Source organism: Mercenaria mercenaria, chromosome 6 (assembly GCF_021730395.1).
Source record: "Mercenaria mercenaria strain notata chromosome 6, MADL_Memer_1, whole genome shotgun sequence".
Taxonomy (NCBI): Eukaryota; Metazoa; Mollusca; class Bivalvia; order Venerida; family Veneridae; genus Mercenaria; species Mercenaria mercenaria.
In genome coordinates, this window is record NC_069366.1 from 1883128 (window position 1) to 1909073 (window position 25946).

Consider the following 25946-nt stretch of genomic DNA (forward strand, 5'->3'; position numbering starts at 1 on the left):
GTAGAATTCTTCACGTGAACACGTGAGTTAACAATCTAGCTTACGGAAGGTTGTTGGGTTATACCAGGTGCCCATTCATGCCTAAGACAATGCCTAGAGAGTACACTGGGGCTTCCTATACCATTAAGTCTTGAAAAGTCGCCATATGACCTAAATTGTGTCTTTGTGACTCTAAACTAAACAAAAACAACAGAAACAAATTACCTGTGGACCTTTCCAATGAGATCCTCTTTAGGCTTGTTTTTTTTTCTTCAGATCCATCGTAAGTAAATAATACAGTCATAAAGATATTTACAACAGACCATCGGCCTGGTATAGATAACTCTTACAAACATGATACTGGAAAATTATTGAGCCATGCATTGCATGTGTAAAATAATTATTTCGCTTGCGGTATCGCAAAACTACATTTCAATGATTTGTCTTGTACTGGCAGAAAACACTTCAGATATAAAATACGACAACGTTTCATTGAAGCAAGCTCACGCAGATAGGATGTTCGAAGCCCGAATGGCACATAGAATGTGTTATTATCTAATAAAATTATTTCAAATTATCAGGCCTTAACATGTTCAATTTCCAGTTGTTTTTGTGCGCGTGTGTGTGTGTGTGTTTTTTTTTTTCATTTTGTTTACAAAAGTAATCCAGAACCATAAGTCTTGCATGAATGTTTGGCCACAACAAATTACCACTAATTCGTGTCCTTAATGCGTGTCCTTAAAATCATTTAGAATGGAACAACATGAGACAAATTACACTTAACTTTAATAGAGGTTATAACGGCCAAAGCCTACTAAAGTTGAAATACGTTTACGACCCTAACCAATATATACAAAATGTAGTTAAGTTTGTCTGCATAGATCTTGTAACAAAACATTGAGCTTACTATTGCTGAATTTGTAATGATTTCTTACGAATAAACAATTTAATGTTCAACTCAATGTTCAAGAATGTTTGTATTATATATTTTATGCATGTATATAAAATGTTAGGGTCTTTTTGGAAAGGTCGACAGTTGTATATTAGGCTAAGATATCGAACACACAGAGGCATCTGCCCAACAACCATCCGGGAGGAGTATCGTCCATCAGAAAAGATAATCATATCAGACAACAGGCGATTTGACTGCAGATACAATGTCTTTTATTTAAAGGCATCTCATTGTGTGGTTATTTTCAATATAAACCGTGCTTTTTAGAAATAAAACATGATAGAATGGCTAATCAGACTATCTTCGGCCTTTCTAAAAATATACCTTATACCTTTTACAATTTAGACCACACATTAATGCTGGTAACAAAATGAAATGAGCTGTAGAAATATAAATTTAAAGTCTCCATTTTCCACAGATATAGAACCTACTCGATTTTTTGTTACTTCTTCGTACATTTGTCTGTGTACTCCATGTAATATTATATGTTATATATATATAATTCCGGATACAAATTTTATACTTGTCATAATTCAATTAATAGAAATATCATGTTCTACTTATACATAAAACTGTGTAATTTAAATTGTTATACAATTTTAGTACTTCAAGAAAAGCTCATCGCCCGATACCGACAACATTATGTAAAAACATCAATTTCTCCGATGAAAAGTAAAGATAATGACATTGATATCAGTGACGTATATGTTCTTCCAAAAATGGTAACAGAAGAAAAAGACAAAAGCACAAGAGAGTCAACATCAAAAACATTATATGAAGCAACGGATTCGACGAAATTTCAATACAATAATCAGTATCAAGAAGTTTTCTTTCACAAAGGACAAGAAAAGAAACGAATCTTTATATTAGGTGAGGTTGGTTCAGGTAAAAGTGCATTTTGTCAAAAGTTGATTCAGGACTGGTGTGATGCGCTTGAAACTGTAACGGATAATTATGGCATCGATAATTATTCTACTCAGGTTATTTATGATAGAAGAGCACCGAAGCATTTTGACGGTCGCGATGAGGTTTTAAGTGCAGATGAAACCAGACGCGACAGCACTGATGCTGGAAGTGACAATTCGGGTGCTGAAAGTGACTATTCTGATGCTGACACTGACAGCAATGAAAGTACGGAAGGAATAGAAGATCTTCATTCAGCCCTTCTGAGGCAGTTTGAATTCCTGTTTTATATACCTTTACGGCACATGTCCGGTACTTTGGACGAAATTAATCAAATGGTGGCTGTTGTAATAAAAGGAATAGCGGCAAGAGAATTTGTGGATGAATTGTTCGAAAAAGAATCGAGAAATTGTCTAATTATTCTTGACGGACTAGATGAGTGGACATTCCCAGATGAGACAGTGAGTGAGTTGGGTTTTACGGCGAATCGACACAAAATGGTCATATATCGCCGAGATGAGACAAGACCTCGTTCACCACATATTGCAAAAGGAATGCCAGACACGGATAAAGCTGAAAATGCCACTATCTTAACAATGTCCAGACCTTATGCTAGTGGAATCATGAACATGAAGTCGTCTGAATGCGATCATAAAATACGTCTACTTGGAATTGATGCAAGCTCAGTCCAGAATTTTATTCACAGGTATTTTGTTAACAGAGCGAACAAAAGCATATCTCCAGCTGACTTCCGAAAAACTTTGCGTGAGAGAAAACTCAGCCATCTAGAGAAAACACCAATGTTGCTGAAGCAGATGCTTTGGATGTATTGCAATGGGTATGAAGTAGGGAAATCTGCCTGCGATTCTTATAGTAGTATCATTAATATCATGTTTGCCTGGTCTGATGGAAAAGATAATGGAAACGAAAAGGAAGGACTATATGACATTCAAAGGAAATGCAAAGACTCTTTGGAAAATCTGCAATTGCCGCGGCTTCTTGAGAGATATCCGAGGTGTAAGGCAAATAAACTATTTATTTTCCTCTTGAGTAAAATTGCATTTGACACTTCATCTAGAAACAAAAATACAAGCACTTTCGGTCGGTCAACACTTGAAGAAATCGGCCTTAGAAAAGAGGATATTTCAAACACAATCAAATACGGACTTCTTGCAGAAGAAAATTGTTTTGATCCGGTTTACGAAGAAACACAGCTGTCATTTACACATATTTCATTTCAGGAATATTTCGCTGCTGTTTTCGTATCTAGTCAACGCTTCCCTGCGCAGCAAACGGGAATATGTGCCAGAAATCGCAATCACATTCTGGATCAACTTTTTTTCAACATGTATTCTGCAACCGATATACTTCACCATTCTAACGTAATACAAATGGCAGTCGGATTAGCACCAGAACTGATGACACAACTCTCGGAATGTATATACGATATAGTATTGAGGGACAAAAGTATGATAAGATATAGAGAACAGATAAAGTATCATGAAGTATACATAGATACTGATACACCTCTTCAGATTCAACAGCTAATTGCAAGTTGCCTTTTCGAATACAAAGCGTCAGGTTCAACAGAGAGGCAAATTGCTAAACTGTGTGACGTTAGTATCACAGGAAATACTGATTCGACCTTGTTGGATAACATTGACCCAGAATCCATATGTTCATTGTATATTTTCACTTTTCCTTTGACGGAACACACCATGAAATTAGTATCAAGCATGAAAAGTACACTTTTAATCGCGGGATGTAAAGATCTGACGCACAGTCATTGCGTGTCATTGTTCTTGTCTTTGGTTTCGGCTTCATTTCTACAAAAACTTGTTTTGTGGGATATCAGATGTTGTTCAGCTAAATGCAATGGTCACACATTCGAACTCCCTACACATAACAACCTTCGTAGGATAGATTTACAAAATTGTCAGAATATGCATTTTTCTGATATGACGCTTCCAGCGCTTGAATCGTTTTCTATCATTGGCTGTGTTCTTACCAACGATCAATGCAAACAGTTATCAGAAGCAGTGTCAAGAGCAAAATCGTTAAGACAAGTTGAGCTCAGGGAAGTCAAATGCCTTGAAGAAACGGGTACTAGTTATAGTATTGACATGTCAGGGCATAACAAACTAGAGACTCTAACATTTGATTATTGTGAGAATATGTATGTCTCAGGAGTAGTACCCACTGTACTCAGTTCCGCGTCTGTCACAAGATGTCACTTACCACACGAACAGTGTGAGACACTAACTGTGTCGCTTACAGAAGCAGTGGCCTTGACAAGGCTTAAACTTGAGAATGTCAAATGTGACAAAACTGACTGTTGTGGCCATTATGTTGACCTATCTAAACACGACCAGCTGGTCACACTCGTGTTTATAGATGTATTTGACAGTATTGAGTTATAGGGAGTAAGTACTTCTAACCTAGGACAGTTGAAAGTATGGTCAACTACGTTAACGGATATAGACTTTATCAGAGATGCTCCGAAACTTAAAGAAGTTACAATTTATTTTTATGGTACCAAAAAGCTATATACACAACAAGTCAATGCAACAATAAAGTCCTTACAGAAATTACAGAAACTGACCTTAAAGTACGTCGAAATCGAAAACGGTGCACTCGCACTATCTGCAGAAATGCATAGTCTAAGATAAATCGAGCTATGTGAGGTAACTATGAGTTTAAAATCATGGCAAACTTTCCTTGACAGTCTTCTAATCCTTCAGCAGAATATAAGTGTTAGTATAAAGGATCCCGGCATGACGGAAGAAACGTCAACGTCTGCTGTAGGACATCTGAATTCTTATCTGGAAAGATTTAGCAGAAGGCTTAAAATAGAAAACAAGGACGAAAATGTACTGAGTTTCATGTTGAAATGAAACGTGAAGTCTGTACTCTCGGAAAAGTAGAAGTTAAGTTGTTTCCAGGTATGTCTAAATATATTGATGTATCAATGAAATGTGACAAAACTGTAGTGGAAATGTGACACTTATCATCAGAAAATTAGCGGTTATTTGGCAAACCAAAATATTTTACTCGCATTTGTGTGTTAACATTTAACAAATAAAACTGCATTTTCGCATCCGACGCCGTTGTCAAAACATTCAATATGTTCTTTGAGTGTACCTATTCCTGTTTGAGTTTTATCATTTGCTTTTTTTCACATTTCACATGCAAAACTATCCATCAGTCCTTTTAATTTACTCACCGCCTCGGTAGCCTAGTGGTAGGGCGTCCGCTTTGAGTGCGGGAGGTCGTGGGTTCGATCCCCGGCCGCGTCATACCAAAGACGTAAAAATGGTATTAATAGCTTCCTCGCTTGGCGCTCAGCATTAAGAGGATAGTGCTAGGACTGGTCAGCCCGGTGTCTGTATAATGTGACTGGGTGGGGTATCATGCCACGTCTCTACGGCGTGATATTCCAGTGAGGCAGCACTATAAAGTTCACAGTATTTCCTTTATTTGTTTGTGATATTCCAGGGAGGCAGCACTATAAAGTTGGGCATTGTGCTCACTGCTACAAGTAGACACCGTCGTTTATATGACTAAAAATGTTGAAAAAGACGTTAAAAACAAAGAAAAATATCAAACAGGGAATGCCACGCACCAAAAGCGCAGCCTCCTCAAAACAAACCCCCCAGCACGCAAACGCGTGCACCACACATACCCACACTCAAAGCCCACACACCAGGACAAAACGAACAACACACACACACACACACTCAAAGCCAACATATAAGGACAAGACGAACAATAAGCATACACACACGCGCGCACACAAAGTCAACACACAAGGACAAAACGAACAAACAAAGGAACACAGGGAGGCCAAAGTTAAACCCGAACACACACATATTTTAATTTACTCAAAACTATCCATCCATCGTATTGGCCAATATTTAGCTTATATTATATTTAACAATATATCACGCTACTTGGGTGCTATTCATTATATTGATTATCGGTATCTTCCTTCAATAGTTGATATTGTTTATCCTCGAGAGCTCGAGTTAATTAATCTTTTAACTCTGTCAACTTTGGCAAAGGATGCAGGTCAATAGTGAGGTTTGGTGTCCGCCATTGACCGAATGTTGTTTTCCCACTGACCGTTCCCAGGCGGTGCTTCACAGTATTCCTTTATTTGTTTGTATTATCTTATGGCTAAAAAATATTGTTTGTTTTCGGTAACATGCTAAAAATATAGGGTAGGTAGGTCGGTAATTATTATTATTTTTTTATTATTATTGAATGAGACTTCGGAAATTATTTTTGTGTCAAAAAATGAATACAAATAAGGGGGTTATGCCTTGAGAGCATCGTTGATTTCTAACATCACTGACCATGATTAAAGTATAAAAAAGTGTAGTTTTGCAAGTTTTCGTTAAAAAGTTTAGAAAAAAATTATCCAAGGCCATAAAAACATTTAGGGTCGGAATTAGGGTCAAGAGAAGTTGTGGATGAATTGTTTGAAAAAAAAATGGAGAATTTGCTGAATTATTCTTGACGGATTAGATGAGAGGGCATCTCTAGATGAGACAGAGGACCTCGTTCACAAAAATGGAATGTCAGACAGGAATAAAGCTGAAATGCCACAAACAATGTACAGACCTTCTGCTAGAGGAATCATGTAGATGAAATTGTCTCAATGCGATCATAAAATACTCCTATATGGAACTGATGAGAGCTCAGTCCAGATATTATTTACAAGTATTTTGTTTGCAGAGCTAACAAAAGCATATCTCCAACTGACTTCCAAAAATCTCTATGTAAGAGAAAATTCCAATGCTATTGAAGGGTTTATTTTGGATTTAACACCGTTTTTTAACAGTATTTCAGTTACGTAACGACGGGCAGTTGAGCTAACTAGTGTTCCCAGATTCTGAGATATACGTGTATTTCATAATTCTAATGTCTTACAAATGGCTGTGGAATTAGCACCCGAACTGATAACACAATTATCAGACTGTATATACGATATGTAGTATTTAGGACCAAAAAACAAGATACAGAGAACAGATAAGGTATCATCAGGTATAAGTAGATACTGATACACTTCTTCAGATCCAACAGCTAATTGTTTGTTTTGTTGTTGTTGGTGTTGTTGTTGTTGTTTTTCTTTTTTCTTTGTTTTGGTTTGTTGCTTTTTTTTCGAATACATGTACTAAACTTCTGGTCAACATAAGTCCACACAGAAATACATCTAAAAGTTTTCTTTCCACTAACATAGTAACCAAAATATTGTATGGAATAAAATTATTTTAGCAGCTTCAACATGGGTTGAATGGCGATGTTGTTTGAAGCAAAAATGGACAAAAATGCAGGCAAAAGACCGGCATTCATCACTGGGCTCAGGTGAGCTAAAAATGAGAGAACTATTATTGAATATCTGTTGATTTAGAGCTCATATCAGAGTTGACTGAAGTATGTTTGCTAATATTTTGTTAAGAAAGTGTTGGCAAACAGAATTCGGTTAACTATGATATCGGTTTTCTTGCTCAATGTTAAACTAGGATATTTATCACACAGATATTCCGGATCTCTACGTTTTATATGTGTTACCTTCGTTCATTATATACTGATATCACTTTACAATTACAGTTTGCATGTTTCAATTTTTGTATATACATTTGTTTAATAAAAATCGTTTATTTCCTCTTGTTTCAATATTTGATGAATATTTCATTAAATTATTCTATTTAAAGCTCCCGTATAATCCTATGATCCATTGGAAGAGATAGCTAGTTCAAACATAAATTTATTGATTTGTCATTCATGAAATTGTGAATTTAAACACGGTGGATAAACTATTAGGGTAGAGCAACATTCGGGCTAGATTCTTCCACGCGTTTATACTACATATGAGCCGCGTCATGAGAAAACCAACATAGTGCATTTGCGACCAGCATGGATCCAGACTAGCTTGCGCATCCACGCAGCCTGGTCAGGATCTATGCTGTTTGCTAACGGTTTCTCTAATTGCAATAGGCTTTGAAAGCGAACAGCATGTATCCTGGCCAGACAGCGCGGACGCGATAATAAAGAATTTGTCACGATATTTTAACTATTGTCATTTTTCCATGTAAATTAGTAATAGTGACAAATGCCAGTCTATTTTAGAGATTTTCGCAGAGAACTGATATTAACATTATTTTTTGATATTGGATATGGACTGGCTATATTCATAATTCTAAAAGTAAAAATTGAAGAAAAAAAATAGATCATAGTCTAGGAGCTAGTCTATACATTTGTATACATTAAGACTTATATAATTTAATTATGCGATGGAATTTACAAAAACATTGGAGTTTTCTGTAAAAACCAAATGTGTGTGGTAAAGTTGAATTTTTTGAACATAATGTTTTAATATTTAATTTTTGGCAAAAATATTCCGGATCTCTACATTTTATATGTGTTACCTTCGTTCATTATATACTGATATCACTTTACAATTACAGTTTGCATGTTTCAATTTTTGTATATACATTTGTTTAATAAAAATCATTTATTTCCTCTTGTTTCAATATTTGATGAATATTTCATTAAATTATTCTATTTAAAGCTCCCGTATAATCCTATGCTCCATTGGAAGAGATAGCTAGTTCAAACATAAATTTATTGATTTGTCATTCATGAAGTTGTGAATTTAAACACGGTGGATAAACTATTAGGGTAGAGCAACATTCGGGCTAGATTCTTCCACGCGTTTATACTACATATGAGCCGCGTCATGAGAAAACCAACATAGTGCATTTGCGACCAGCACGGATCCAGACTAGCTTGCGCATCCACGCAGCCTGGTCAGGATCTATGCTGTTTGCTAACGGTTTCTCTAATTGCAATAGGCTTTGAAAGCGAACAGCATGTATCCTGACCAGACAGCGCGGACGCGATAATAATGAATTTGTCACGATATTTTAACTTTTGTCATTTTTTCCATGTAAATTAGTAATAGTGACAAATGCCAGTCTATTTTAGAGGTTTTCGCAGAGAACTGATAGTAACATTATTATATGATATTGGATATAGACTGGCTATATTCATAATTCTAAAAGTAAAAATTGAAGAAAAAAAAATAGATCATAGTCTAGGATCTAGTCTATACATCTATATACATTAAGACTTATATAATTTAATTATGCGATGGAATTTACAAAAACATTGGAGTTTTCTGTAAAAACCAAATGTGTGTGGTAAAGTTGGATTTTTTGAACATAATGTTTTAATATTTACTTTTTGGCAAAATTTAAAACTTCCTTTGTTCTTTTTATTAATTAAGTTGATTTGTCATCTTTACCAGTAGTTTTGGCATGTTTCTAACTTGTATATTTAGATGTTCTATGTTAATATAGAAAGTTAAGTAAAGATTTGGATGGTTTTCAAAATTATTCGGTATTTGTGTTTTTACTTCTTCCCAACTTTCAAAGCAAAGTAAAGGGTGGTGTCATCCTGACGTGTCAGTTATTCTGATGTAATAATTACTGTTAGACCACTGCTTCCAAGCAAACTATTAATCGAACATGTAGTATAAACATTTCAACCCCCATATCAATGGTGTCACGGGATTGAAGAATTAAGCTGCACACGTGTATAGACTAAAAAAAGACCGCAACATCAACCGGTGTCAGTTACCACGATGTGTTTGTGTGGCGGCTGTAAAAGTCTCCCCGTACTTGTATTCAGTTTTGTTCTATTTTCTGGTTCTTTGGGATCATGGTGTCCATTCAAAAGGTGTGTAATAGAGTTCCGCAGGGAGCGTGAGAAGTGTTGCACATTTCATTACCTCTCATGAACAGACTCAATCAAACCGAGTCTGCTATTTTTCTTCTTGGTTGCATTCTTTGCTTCCAAAGGATCGTTTTACAGATTTTATTGATATTTTGATTATCTTACGTTTTTACGTGGACTCTGATATATCAATAAGCTGTTATCATTTGTGTTGGTTTACATTCTCGAGTTTTCCCTTTAAATAGCATAAAGTAATTATTTACAACTGTATCCAACAAAAAATGGCTTTGAAACATTATATCACAGCTTTAGGGAGTCATGGTGAAACAACTAATGATTATGAATTATCTCCCTTTAAAGTGAACAAAAATGCTAAATACGGCCAATTCTTGCCTATTCCGGTTATGGAAGCCACTTTTTAACGAGTAACCGAGTACTCGATCGAAAAAAATCGGTGAGTACTCGAACACTCGTTGACATGCCTAATAAATTTTGATTTTCTGTTTGCTCATTATTTCTGTATAATGTTATATTTTGGCTTTTACCAGCTATTCATGTTCACCTTATATTTTTGATGTTAGGAGTTTAGACTGATATATCTCAGTAATTTCTACAATGTCTGTTTACATACCATAAGTAAAAGTTTTACTTAGGAATGCGTTTTATGTGAAAATGTTTATTAGCTCTCATATTAAGAGAAGTTTCTCAGCCTATGTAAGTCTATGTAAGGCTTTCTTAGGGTCCTTAGTGATTTTTGTTCGTTTACATACAATCTAAGTTTCTATGATCTTAATATTTTTAGATATCAATTTTTTGTGTTTTAGTGTTTTCTATAGGATCTAATTTCTATAGGCGTCTGTTGGGTGTTTATCACAGACATATTTTTGTTGCTATTGTAATCCTATGACTTGCGACTTTGTTTTATTGGTGCGTATGGCCCCACTCGCGGCTTTGTCTAACGTTATAGCATTTTTGTGAGCTTTCACAGATAGTCTAGTCCGATTTTGCAAATATAAGCTTATTTATGCAGTTACAGGCATTTTGTTAGTATTTGGTCCAACATACTTTTTTAACATATTTTGGGTGTGCTGAATCCAAAATTATATGTTGGCCATCTGGCATATGCCTCTGAAAGGGTTAAAAATGGGGATAAAAACAACCACTGTTTTTAACAAAAAAATTTCATCGATATTACTTTACAATACAAATCTTTATCTTTAGATATGTTTCAACAAATTATTTCATGTTATTAGTATAATTGAGTAAATATCTATCAATAAAACATATCACAAGTTAAAAATGTGAACTTTACGGGGTTCAAAAAGGGGCATTTGAAGACAATTTAAACACAAAATATCCAACATCATTTATAGAATAGAAAAATGAGACTAAGTATTAGATTGAAAACTTCCGCTGGGATTTTAATTTCAAAAAGAAAATGATATTTTTGATGACATGGTTTTGCAGTTTTGAAATAGTCATTTAAGAAAAAAATAAACAATGGGGAAGTTAAAACTTAATCAACATGACATCGTCTGTAATGAACAGAATACCATGTAGAACGTATCTTATGCTGGTTAGATCATTTTATTTAATAATCACCCTTTTAATACCTTAGCATCATAATAATGGATGAAAATTAAGTGTGACAGGGATTAAAATTAAGGCTAGTGTGAACTTAATTAGTATAAACAATCCAGGTCCCTATCACAATAACAATCTGAGTCAAATCATGTTTTTGTTAAAGTCCTTATCTAAGCTCTTTGGAGTGTTTTACCTGTTATTTAATGCAAATTAACTCTGACAGTTTTAGAGGTATCAAGAATACTTCATGGAAACAGGACTTTTCGAAGGATTTTTTACAGGTACGACAAATTTACATGTATATTTTATTTCTAAATTTTTTAGAGATGCTTTGCTTTATATACTTGATTATATTTTAAGATTTGGTGAATTTGTATTTATTTTAACTTTCAGTATATGTGATAAGTTCATTTATAAGAATCTGTTAAAGCTAGCTTTTTTATATACTATAATTGCTTGTGAATGATAAGTAATAAATATTATTTTGTTTTATAGTTGTATTCCAAAGTAAGAATGGGCAAGACTTTGCATCTCAAAAGACCATTTCAAGATAGCACAGAATAGTACATCATTTGTCAGGAGGCAAAATCTGACAAAACTTTAAACTAAACAGCCTCAAGGCATAACATCTCTAAAAGAGTGTGCTGAATCAAGATGTTTTTAGAGATTTTTTCTAAATATGAAGCCATAATTAGTAGAATTGAAAAAATAGATGAAAATGACAAAATACGTTGCCATAGAAAGTGTTATTCAAATTTTGTCCACAAAGAACTAATACATACTATTCAGTCAAAGCTAGGTTTAATATAGAGCAAACATTAGATAAAGCTGCATCCTCATCAAACTTATCATATACTCCTACTAAATTGGGAAATGTGTATGTTCTGTCAGGACAAAAAAAAAACATGAAAAAACTCTTTAACATAAATAGTCAGTGATAGTATTTTAAAGGATGCTAAACATGACAACACAATGCGATTATGACTCTCTGATGTCAACAGAGGGCAAATATTATAAAAATGTTGAAATTCTTTAGATACGGAGTTCGCAAAACCAAGTCGGACAACTCAAATACAGATCTTGCCATGATCTTTCTTATACATGAACGTGGGTATGCTGCAATGAAATCGCAAATACTGCAGCTTTCAGACAGTTGGAATAGATACCGCATACGTACTGAAGAGACTTCTTCAACAATTCTTTGTCATTTAATTCTAGAATATCATCTTTCAAAGAAGCCCTACACGTAAACTGAAAAATCAGTTTTAGTTTGTAACTCCACTACATATATCTTCTGATGAAAGGAATACACTCCTTGTTCCATATGAATGTGCTGTGACAATGCTTAGAGATGTCCATTATTATATTACTGGTAATAGTGATGAACGGCTGACAATACAGAAATATAATTCCAGTGACGACTTCTTGTCATTAGTACACGTAGCACTTAAATTAATGGCTAATTTGTTCTCTCTGGAAGGACATTCCGAACCGAGTGTGACTGAAAATGATTCAGTAAACTGTGTTCCGGAGTGTCTGTCCATGTTTCTGTATATAACGTATGGTGGCCAAGAGCTTCTAGATGAAGAACTTGACCATAAAGATCCTGAATCGGATAGGCAAACAAAAATAGTAAGTGTAGCACAAGATATTGTTTATGGAGTGAGTGATGGTACAAGTACATTGCACTAGATGACTAGGTTAAAACATTGAGTTAACCTATTTCATAGTGCAGGACACTCATTGAGCTACAGAGACATACTAAGAGTAGACACATTTTTAGCTGAAAAAAAACAACCTGAAATTAATGGATCCTGAAACTGGTCATGTTATTCCTCTGAATCATAAATGAGATATTGACACATTAAACACTGTTGTTCAGAAGTGTATGCATATATCAGAAAGACTGGGACAGTCACATTTAGTTATAACTGTTGACCAGGCTCTTTACTTGAAGCTTGTGGATTTGAAATGGGCAGTGCCCTAGAATGGGTGGTTTGCAAATTTCAATGAATTGTTTGAAACCTGGTGTAACATATTTAGCACTTCCTGCAAATAAAATTGACGCAGTAGATTTTTATCAGAAGCTGATCATGCAATCGCCTACAGAAAGGACGTTGGTTGTTGGCGTCGGCTTTTAGGAAGAAGAAACTGTTGAAAACACTGTCATTGAACTTAATTTGAATGAATTAATGGCTAAACGCGAGGAAGCTGACACAAGAATCATTCTCCATGCTGTTCACTGCAGTAAACGATCAAATTGTAACACTGTTGTTGTTTCTGCCAGAGATACTGACGTATTTGCTCTTACTATGCCACTTGCAGGAAATAAATGCAACAGTACGGATGATGACTGGAACAGTGAAAAAACGAAAATATATTCAAGTGAACACAGTGTTAAATAAATCCTCAATAACTGAAGAGTTGCGTAGAACTTTACTTGCCTTTCATGCACTCACTGGCTGAGACACAACATCAAATATCTGTAGAATCTCTAAAGATCTGTATTTAAAGTGTTTACAGCCAGTGCAAAACTGATAGAAGGTCTTAGATATGGACAACTGTCTGATGAAGTAATGAAAAACTGTGAATATTTTATTTGCAAAATGTATGGCTGTAAGTACTGACAGTGCTCAAAATGTTACGTTTGGCAGGTCTACAAGTCCTGAACACATACCCCCAACCAGTGATGCTTGCTCATTTCACATGAGAAGAGCTCATTATCAAGCCCTGGTATGGAACCAATCAACTTTTCTCAATGCAGAGCTGCCTACACCTTCCAATATGGGATGAAAGGTGGCAGATGACACACATAAGCCAGTTCTTTTTACCCGTGATCCAGTTCCTCAAGCTTGTATTGAGTTCATTGCTTGCAAGTGTACCTCTGGATGTAGGACCCTCAAATGTAAATGTGAAAAGACTGGGCTCTTATGCACAGACATAAATTATGTATATGCGATAAAAGCATTACCAGCTGTATGAACTCTAGGCACGAAATGAACATGAAATAGCAAATGTGAAAGCAAATATTTCAATCTATATTATTTTGAAATAATTATAGTGATAAACAGTTTATGGATTTAGCTTCTGTCCTGTAAATTGATTCCAAATATAAAATTAGTGTACTGTATTCAGCAATAGCTTTGTAATTATAACCAACGTGAATTATTCAATAATCATCTTTTTGGCGAAATAGACAAGTTAGAGTGGGTTTTTAAATGCTTTTTTTCTCCTAATGGAACACACATTTGGATTAAAAGTTATTTATCTTTGAAAAAACTTTTGTTAATTTAATCTGTTACTATGTTACACATAACTTTTATAAAGAACCCCATATATTTTTAGATAATTGTAGTACTATTACATATTTATATTAGAAATATCTTAATTTGGCGGCCATTTTGTTTTCCGCCATTTTGACCTACAAAAAATCATTTGTCAGATGGCCAACATAAATTTTTGAATTCAGTATACCCAAATTATACTAATAAAGTATATGGGACAAATGCTAACAAAATACCTGTACCTCTCACATTTATTGAAATCTGGACTAGACGAAGAGGTGTGAACTAATTTTGTTGACTAGTTGATATATATGTTTACATACCGAGTATATTTCTTTATAGAAATGTTAACCAGATGATCAAAAAATAAGAACATTCTCTTGCATATAATTTTACAGATTGGCAATGATTTTTGCTTTAATAATTTTATTTAAACATGACATGACATGGAGATATAAATACCTGAGTTTGAACTTGTAAGTTAGAAGTAAGTGCACTATTTAATGTTTAGTTTTCTTAGTTTTATTATTGTTTTATTGTATTTTAATGGAGATGAAACAGATTAGAATGTTTTCATTATCCAATAAACCAAAAAGTATTCAAAAACAATGCATTTGCATAGTGTATAGTGATGTTTCGTATCCTTTTTTTAAGTGCTATTCTGACGAATAAGTATTAAAGATAAAAAGAATATATTAAGTTTCAAGTTTATTTATTTCCATCCAAAAGGTCTGAGACCCGTGTGGCAATACAACAATACATACAAATATCAGGGGAGTGGACGTATTTTGCATTTTGCTGCTTTTAGGCGAGAAAAATGCTGGTTGCAGTTCAAAATGGAGTCATTTGTTTACTTTTCGACCTAACAGAGGACACATTTTGCAGTGATAAATGTGTTTAATATATACAAATTTTTTTTTTTGATTGTTCTACCGAGATGTCTTCTTGAAGTTTTCAATCCAATATAAAGATTGGCAATTAGAAATATAGAAATAAATAGAAATAGAAATATTAGAAATAAAAAAATAGAAAAAATATATAATTACATGTAGCATCGTAATTGAAACAAAGTTTTCCAACAATATATGTACAATTAACAACATAAAAATGTCAGTTTATAAAAGTATTCAGATGGAACAGCTGTTTAAGTGCATTCTAATTATATCGCAAATATAATTTATTGTTTGTGCATTAACAACATATCTTCATATTGGTATAATCAAACATATACTTTCTTCGTGTTTAACTCGCGTTTTGTTTTTGTGCGAAACCCACATAAGTATTTTGGTCCTACCTAGGGACAATTATTTGCCTGTAAATGACACTGATGCGTTCAATCATTTTAGATCTTACTATGCAGCCAACATGCAACATTGCATTCTTCTTCTTCCTTCTTCTCATTATTTTTTATTGTTATTATATTATTTTAATTATTACTCAGCATCCGTCCATTATGAACAAGTTTACATACAGAGGCAGACACTACGGGTGCCAAATTCATCCTCTTTCAGTACAGTCATAGAGCGATCTGACTAGAGCGACAGAGTGGGAGAAAGTCCCAGTAATAGAAAGAGAAAAGTCGTTTAGAAACAGGCATTTCTGGCTTACTGAACTTAGCTCTTTTTTAACCATTAATGTGTTTACTGTACAACATCAATACACACGTAGCGCTATTTCATTGGAAGAACCAATGCACACCTCATACCCCTTGGTGGTCTACTCTAAAGAGCATCTCATAAATGTCAAATGTTTGACTGGTATTTGAACTCTGGATTGAAAGTCAAGCGTGTAACAAATATACCAACGTTTCATTGCATTTATTTCACCAACATATTCATTACTAGACCGGATTATAACATAATTAACGGACCTTTGCTGTAGATTATCAAAATGATGTAAGTTTCAAAATTACAAATCAATTTCATTAAACCTTCCTTTTTAATTCTCAATCCCATGAATATGGTTTTTATGAAATATATTTCCTTCCTTTTTTAAGAAGTATTTTGTTTGAGTAACTAAAGAAAATCAAATGAGAGTCCATTGCAGGGTGTACAGTTCTGACATTTCAGAAGAGACGATGCATTGTACCTTAGTCCTCAAAGCAATCTGCAATTTTACTTAGGTTCTTTCTATCATTTGTACTTAACTGACTCGTGCATATCATGAATATGAACTTTGGCCTAAATTCTTTTTTTAGTCTCCAGGTCAATATGGCCTTGACCTTTTATCGACTGAAAATAAAAACATACAGGATCCTTCCAAACTTGTGCTTGGTCGAAATGTCAAATTTGAAAGCTACAGCAATTACAATGTTGAAAGACGGACAGATGGACGGATAATACCATTCCATTATACGTCCCGCTTTTACAAAACTGGCGTATAAAAAATAAATAAATTATTTTAAGGTATATATAACTTATATATAGTCTGTATATTTAGATACTTATTCCCTATATAAAAGAAATTAATATACTGAGATAACCTTAAAAATAAGTGTGGTAAAAGCTATGTCCTTGTACGCTGCACTTCATCTCAGTGTCCTCTATCATTGTATACTATCTGCGTAAATTCCCTACATCAGTTGTAATGAAATGCCCTGGACAGTAAAACTTACTGAAGGGACATATCTCAAAAAGTAAGGCAGAGTAAAGGTTCGTGAGCGTTGCACATTTTCACTTTAACCAGTTTTACGTGAAACTTATCATAAGTGCCAGTTTGGTTTTGAATTTCATTCATGAGCTCGACTCGACACGAATATGGACAGATATCAGATAAAGGAAGATGATTAAACAAATAAGGAGGATAGAGTTATGTCATGTTGTTGAGGTGCCCGTAAGACAGTACGCTCGACTTTTCTCAGTGCTTGATTCTGAATTAGATATTTTCCAGTAAAAACGTTATTAAACATTAACCAAAAAATATCTAAATTTAAAAGGGGCATAACTATATCAAAATTCAAATCAGAGTAATGGGGATTGTTTCTCCTGTTGTACTAGTAAATTACTATTTTAAGTTTCAAGTCAAAAATTTTCACAGTATGAGAGATATTTGACTTTATCAAAAACTTTAACAAAAAATCGAAGTTAAAAATGGGCATAAATGTGTCAAATTTCAAATCAGCGTTATGGGGATTGTTTCTCCTTGTATAGACTTTGATAGTGAATAACTATTTTAAGTTTCAAGTCAAAAGCTATGATAGTAACAAAGATATTTTACTTTAAATATAAAATATAACCAAAACATTCGAAGTTAAATAGGGGCATAGTTAAATTAAATGTTCCTCATCGGAATCAAAGTTAACGTTTTTGATAGAAATAAGGAATACGTAATTGTCTTTTTAATTTTTATATGGTACCTAGAAACATGCCATACAACGGCTGCAGATTGGTGTCATCAAAACTTTTTATATGTCTGCTCCCCCAGGCGACAGTAATTAACTGATCTTCAATATCAGTAATTAAAAAAGTACGAAAAGACTAGAGAAATGCATAATATTTTTGTTGCTTTTACTAGTATCGGTGAGAACCACATTACATTTAGTATTTATATATATATCACTTTTAAATATTTCTAATTGCCAATCTGTATATTGGATAGAACAATCAAGCAAAAAAAGTCACTATAAACTGGCACTGTACCTTCGATAACTTTTTAACAAACAAAGATAAACATGTAAGACCAAAAGCCGAGTGAAGATAAATTATATGACCACCAACTGGGCGTTATCGTTTGAAAATTCATATATAATAAACACACCACTGCAAAATGTATCCTCTATTAGGTCAGAAAGGAAACAAATGACGCCATTTTGAACTGCAACCAACATTTTTCTCGCCTAAAAGCAGCAAAATGCAAAATACGTCCCCCCACCCCACGACATGTGAAAGAAGTATATATCCTAATATCCTATGTAAATTTCTCATAATGATATTATTACTTTACAAATATATCTGCCAACAACATTCTATCCAGTAAGACATTATGAATATACATGCAAATACCAATGCACACGCAATTTGAATTTTAACGCTCTGTATACCACATGTTCGAATAAAATGTTTTCATAAATATTTCTGTCATCTCTTAAGCTTCCAAATTTCAGATCAACTCACGGCTTGCAGCTACCTACACATATTATACATGAGCGAAAACAACATTTTATCGTCTGAAATCCGTCAGTTATTTTCAACGAATTCTTGTTTCTGAATGCAAAACAGAAAATGGTTAAATTTTAGTATTATGTTATTTTGATTTCTATAATATATATATTAGAAATCAAATTAAGACAGTGCAACAATGAATGTGTTTCGTCTTTTCCCACATAATATTCCTTTTTAAAACATGTTTAAATTAGATGATACAATGCCGTATATGTCAGTCAGTTGAAAGCATAAAGTTTCAATTTTTAATTACCTTCGTTCGTTTTATTAACGAAATCGAAATTAATGCATAGTGCTCTATTAAAGCTAAACAAGGCTTTGAATTTTATGTTAAAATCAAATGAATTAGATGTCCAAACAGATATTATACATCATTATATGTTTAGAAAAGCGATACCGTACTATACTATACAGGACATTAACTTCAACAGTTCGAGCCATAAAGGGAGGTAATAAAAACAATAGATTTAATAGAATTTTCTATAACGTTTTTCAATATTCAAAATTAGACAAGTACAAGAAGTCAATTACCGGAAATAGGATTTAACAAGAAGTTAATACATATATATTTTATGTTCATAACGGAAAACATGGAAGCCACATTTTAAACACATGCATTATGGGCCTTTAATATATTTTTTCAAGACACATTATTACATATCGATGAAGATACCATGTGTCTTATTATATTTGTGTGAAGTTAGCCAAACAGAAATGACTTGGTCAACCATGTCAACGTCATGTCTTCTTTGAGACAAAGAAATACAAAGACAGAGATCAAATGAGAAAAATCGCCAGTTATTCTCAGATGAAAAAAAAAACAGAGTAAAGTTACCAGTAAAATTACCAGAGTAATAATTTATGCAACAAAGTTGTAAACCAATTTGCTTCCATTAAAGAATTTAGTAAACGTGATAAATTTACATTTTTAAATCAGATGCTTCCATCAATTTACGGCTACTAAACCCTAGCTCCACCATCAAAAAATGGCGAAAGAGAAAGGAGATGTCGACATTAACATGGTGCAGCTTTCACCGGTTTAAATGTAAGAATTTAAATTCTGTCTTATAGTTTTATTTATGTAAATTAGTTCGAAAATCGAATAATGTAGTTACGTGTAACAACATTTTTACTACAGGATGACTGTAATTTCGTTAACCTATTGTGTAAATTATGGTGTTAAAAAATACCTCTTGATTCGAAAGTTTGTGTATTTTGATATAATATGTCTGTATTCCAGCTACATTTCGATGCATAGACGCATTATATGAAAATTATTGTGCATGCAAACGATCTATATAAATGTGTGCGATGCTTACACAGGCAAACATAAGAGTTAAGAACTATGCCAATATTCTTTAAAAAAGGCGAAGCTATCTCATTACTGACGGAGCTATAAAATAGTGTTGGCGCGGTGGCGTATGGTTTGCCATTTGTGTTTCATCGTGGCTACTAATCAACATTTCCTTGAACAAAATAAGCATATTTTCTTTCTCTTATAACTCATAAAATTCCTTTCAAAGAAAGTAAAACTGAAAAGGTTTACACTACATAGCAAATCATTTCCAAACACACTTCATCTGCACTGAATAATTTAATTACATCGAGAATATCAGCATATATGCAACACTATCAAAAGTTATTTTCCCGACCGCGACTTACATTTCTTTTTTTTCAAATATTTGTGTGTGTTTGTGTGTGTTCGGGTCTTCTTTTTCAACATCAAATATTTCCAGAACATCTTCTGATTCTTCTGAAATAGCTTCCTCCTCACATTTCTCTTTGTTGAAAATATAGGAATCAGTCGACTTATCTGCCTCATTAACAGCAGAGTCTTTATTTGCATCATGTGAATGCAATAAGGTGTCATACTTTCCCATTTCGCATTTTCGTTTTTTTTTATCTTCAAATTCACTGTCATCATTACAATCGTCTACTATCTTCAGGTGCTTCATGATTTGATAGTGAATGACGTAATAAAGCTGTACTCATGAACCCTGTTTGGAAGGGGAATTCGCTTTTTATGGCACATCATTTGACTGGTGTGCAAATATAGCCCTTTTGCATGGCGATATTTTTTTATCGAATCTGTTTTTTTGTTGTAGAACTTACCTTCCGTTCAGTACTTCTGTTTATTAGAACTAATCCTTTTTGAAAAAAAGGCGTAGCAAAATATTGTTCTTCTTTTAGTTGTTGGGAGAGTTCAAATTTTTCTTTTCCGTTCGAAAATCCCTATCTGCAATAGATAAAACGCGTATGCAGAACTTACCAAGTGATACTTAAGTATATAAAAGTTACGTGTGGTGTCAGACAAATATTAATCGTTCACCATTTGTTCACACACGTGCTTCTCTTAATTCTAAATGTCAATCAACAACAAAAACCTCAAAACAGCAATGGATACGCCAAAATAACAATACAATATTAATCAGTATCAATATGTTTTCTTTCAAGAAAAGAATCTTTTGATAAGGTGAGGTTGCAACAGCTGATTCAGGACTGGTGTGATGGCAATTGTTGATTCAGGACTGGTGTGCTGGCAATTGTTGATTCAGGACTGGTGTGCTGGCAACTGTTGATTCAGGACTTGATTCAGGACTGGTGTGCTGGCAATTGTTGATTCAGGACTGGTGTGCTGGCAACTGTTGATTCAGGACTGGTGTGCTGGCAATTGTTGATTCAGGACTGGAGTGCTGGCAATTGTTGATTCAGGACTAGAGTGCTGGAAACAGTTGATTCAGGACTGGAGTGCTGGCAACAGTTGATTTAGGACTGGTTTGCTGGCAACTGTTGATTCAGGACTGGTGTGCTGGCAATTGTTGATTCAGGACTGGTGTGCTGGCAACTGTTGATTCAGGACTGGTGTGCCGGCAATTGTTGATTCAGGACTGGTGTGCTGGCAATTGTTGATTCAGGACTGTTGTGCTGGCAATTGTTGATTCAGGACTGGTGTGCTGGCAATTGTTGATTCAGGACTGGAGTGCTGGCAACTGTTGATTCAGGGCTGGTGTGCTGGCAACAGTTGATTCAGGACTGGTGTGCTGGCAACAGTTGATTCAGGACTGGTGTGCTGGCAACAGTTGATTCAGGACTGGTGTGCTGGTAACAGTTGATTCAGGACTGGTGTAGCCCGCCCGCTTACTCCTTAGAGATAGCGCAGATCTACGGATCGCGGGGTCGCGAGTTCGAGCTCTGGGCGAGGCGTATGTTCTCCGTGACGATTTGATATTAAAAAGACATTCTGTCTCAAATCATTCGTCCTCCGCCGCTGATTCATGTGGAGAAGCTGGCAGTTACTTGCGGAGAATAGGTTTGTACTGGTACAGAATCCAGGAACACTGGTTAGATTAAGTGCCCGCCGTTACATAACTGACTTACTGTTGAAAAACGGCGTTAAACCCAAAACAAACAAAACAATGCAGTCTGAAAGACAGCTATATCCCCCGCCACTGTTATGGATAGTGGCTCCAACCTTTGACCTTGAGTTCTGACCTTGACCTTGAGCCAACATGGCTGACTCATGGGTTCTGCACATCGTCTTGATGAGGTGTTCATTTGGTCCAAGTTTCATGATTATCCTTCAAAGGGTTTAGGAGATACAGAGCGGACACGAAATGGAAGGCTCAAACATTTGACCTTGAGTTGTGACCTTGACCTTTAACCGACATGGTTGACTCATGGGTTTTGCACATTGTCTTGATGAGGTGATCATTTGTTCCAAGTTTCATGATTATCCTTCAAAGGATTTAGGAGATTCAGAGCGGACACGAAATGGAAGGCTCAAACATTTGACCTTGAGTTGTGACCATGACCTTGAGTCGAAATGGCTGACTTATGGGTTCTGTACATTGTCTTGATAAGGTGATTATTTGACCCAAGTTTCATGATTATCTTTTAAGGGGTTTAGAAGATACAGTGTGGACACGAAATGAAAGGCTCAAACATTTGACCTTGAGTTGTGACCTTGACCTTAAGTCGACATGGCTGACTCATGGGTTTTGCACATTGTCTTGATGAGGTAATCATTTGACCCAAGTTTCATTATTATCCTTCAAGGGGTTTAGGAGAAACAGAGCGGACACAAAATGTTACGGACAAACGGAAGAACGGAAGGACGGAAGACGGAAGGACGGACGGAGACCATTCCTATAACCCCTTTCCACTCGTGGCGGGGGATTAACAAACAAATCAGGACTGGTGTGCTGGCAACAGTTGATTCAGGACTGGTGTGATGCGCTTGAAACTGTAAAGGATATTTATGGCATTGATGATCGCAGCATTTTGACGGTAGCGATTAATTTGTAAGTGCAGATGAAACCAGAAGTGACAATTCGGAGGCTGAAAGTGGCAATTCTGATGCTGGAAGTGGCAATTCGGATGCTAAACAGTAACAGCAATGAAAGTACGGAAGAAATAGAAGATCATAATTCAGCACTTCTGAGGCAGTTTGATTTCTTATTTTATATACCTTTAAGGCACATGTCCAGTTGATCAAATAGTGGCTGTTGTAATAGCGTCAAGTATGGTGGCTGATTTCTGCCATTTTGTGCGTTCGTGTCGGCGAGGCGAAATGTCGAAGAAACGAAAACACGAAAGGTCGAAATAATGCATATTTGTTCGTGTCGACGGGTCGAAATGTCGAAGACACGAAAACACGAAAGGTGGAAAACTGCTTATTTATCGTGTGTTCGCCTTTCGACTTACGAGGTGAATACACGAAGTAACGAAACATTGAAGGCGAAATAACGAAATTTCAGAGGCGAACAAACGAACTTTTGTATTGATCAATTTTCGTGTCGGCGGGTATCAAAACTTCGTGTTGTCGCCCTTCTTTTGTCGTGTCTTCGTGTATTCGCCTCGAAAGCCGAAAGGCGAACACACGACAAATAAGCAGTTTTCGACCTTTCGGCCTTTCGTTCCTTCGACCCGCCGATAACACCGACCTGAACTTTGAATGCTATCTAGATAATGTGTTTTACCATCTATACAAAAAAACCGTCTCAATTTATGATAGAAAATTAGAAAATGCTTCATATGCAATAAAACATGTCACTCTTCAAGTATTTCAGTTCTGGTATAAAATTCATATATACATTACGCCCCATTTTGCGCCATTATTATAGTGTATTAAGGCAGACCCTACACGAAACACTTGTCGTGTGTTCGTGTCGGCGGGTCAAAGTAACGAAAGGTCGAAAATAGCTTAATTTTCGTATGCCCGCCTTTCGCCTTCCGAGGCGAATACACGAAGTAACGAAACATTGAAGGCGAAATAACAAAGTTCTAAAACCCGCCGATACGAAAAGTGATTAATACAAAAGTTCGTGTGTTCGCCTCTGGAATTTCGTTATTTCGCCTTCAATGTTTCGTTACTTCGTGTATTCGCCTCGAAAGTCGAAAGGCGAACACACGACAAATAAGCATTACTTCGACATTTCGCCTCACCGACACGAACACATAAAATGGCAGAAATCAGCCACCATAGTCAAGAGAATTTGTTGATGAATTGTTTGAAAAAAGAATGGAGAAGTTGCCTAATTATTCTTGACGGATTAGATTAGAAGAAATCTCTAGATGAGACAGGACCTTGATAACAATAGGAATGCCAGACACGGATAAAGCTGAAAATGCCACTATCTTAACAATGTCCAGACCTTCTACTAGAGGAATCATGAACATGAAGTCATCTGAACGCGATCATAAAATATACCTACTTGGAATTGATGTGAGCTCAGTCCAGAATTTTATTTACAAGTTTTTTGTTTGCAGAGCTAACGAAAGAATATCTCCAATTGACTTCCAAAACACCCTCCGTGAGAGAAAATGCAGTCACCTAGAGAAAACACCAATGCTGTTGAAGCAGAAGCTTTGGATGTATTGTAATGGGTATGAAGTAGGAGAATCTGCCTAGGATTCTTATAGTAGTATCATTAAAGGAACAAAAGTGGAATTTACCTACTGGGCACATATAGTTTAAAAGGCAATATCTCACAGAAATCTCATTCCAATGGATAATGAAGAAAATATGCACACCTCCTCTTGAGAGTGAAGCGTCCTAATTTTTGCTGATTTCCAGGCAGTGGTTGCTGAGAAATATTCCCGACTTTGGTGGCGCTATGGTTTACTAATGTTGAATAATCAAAGGGCAATAAATCAGTAAAAATCATCCAACCAAAACATGAAGATAATATGCGCATCTCCTCTTGTTAGTTAAGCTTCCTATGAAGTATGGCTAATTTCCATCCAGTGGTTGCTGAGAAATATTCCGGACAAGAATTGTATTACAGTATACCTGTTCTTGAATAATCAAAGGGCAATTACTGGATGAAAAATCATCCGACCAGAACACAAAGATAATACGCGCATCTCCTCTTAATAGTATAGTAAAGCTTCATATGAAGTATTGCTAAATTCTAAACAGTGGTTTCTGAGAAATACTCCGGATAAGAATTGTACTATTGTATACTACTGTCGAATAATCAAAGGGCAATAACTCAATGAAAACTCATCCGACTGGAACACAAAGATAATATGCGCATTCCATGGCTAAATTCCAAAATTGTTCCTGAGAAATACTCCGGACAAGCATTGTACTATAGTATCATGGCTACTGTTGAACAAGCAATGGGCAATAACTCTGTGAAAAATCATCCAACTGGAACACGAAGACAATATGGACATCTCGTCCTGATAGTGAAGCTTCCTATGAAGTATGGCTAAATTCCATGCTGAAAAATATCCATGACAAGAATTGTACTATAGTAATCTATTGTTGAATATTCAAAGGGCCATTACTGGGTGAAAAATATATCAACCGGAACACGAAAATAATATCTGCATCTCCTCTTGACAGTTAATCTTCCTATTAAGTATGGTTAAATTCCAACTTGTGGTTCCTGAGAAATACTCCGGACAAGAATTGTACTAAAGTATACTACTGTTGAATAACCAAAGGGCAATAACTCTGTGCTTTCACTAAATTCCAACCAGTGGTTGCTGAGAAATATCCCGGACAAGAAATGCGGGACGGACAGACGAACGGCCGGGGGGACGATGCGGCCAGTAAATGTTGCCCCTTCGGGGAGCATAAAAAACAAGCACTTTCGGTCGGTAAACTCTGGAAGAAATCGGTCTGAGAAAACATAAATGCGGAGTAGGCCTACTTGCAGAAGAAAATTACTTTGTTCCGACAGCTGTCATGTACAAATATATCATTTCAGAAATTTTTGCCGCTATTTTCAAAGAAATCAGCGCATGTTCAGCAAACGGAAATTAATCGCAATCACATTCTGGATGAACTCTTTTTCAACCCTAACCCTTCTGCAACAGATTTACAAATATCTT

General features: G+C 35.2%; 1 protein-coding gene and 1 non-coding gene across 3 annotated transcripts in view; both read left to right on the forward strand.

Annotated features, from left to right (window-relative positions):
* The window catches only part of LOC123549746 (uncharacterized), a 30704-nt gene extending 21476 nt beyond the window's left edge, over positions 1 to 9228 (forward strand). For both annotated transcript variants that reach the window (XM_053544957.1, XM_053544956.1), the window contains one exon: positions 1535 to 9228. In XM_053544957.1, coding sequence (XP_053400932.1) covers positions 1535 to 4254 — 2720 coding nt within the window. In that variant the 3' untranslated portion in view covers positions 4255 to 9228. The remainder of the gene's footprint in view (positions 1 to 1534) is intronic.
* On the forward strand, positions 5059 to 5130 carry Trnas-uga (transfer RNA serine (anticodon UGA)). Its single transcript has one exon. It is a non-coding gene; the product is annotated as a tRNA-Ser (tRNA).
* Positions 9229 to 25946: the final 16718 nt, after the last annotated feature.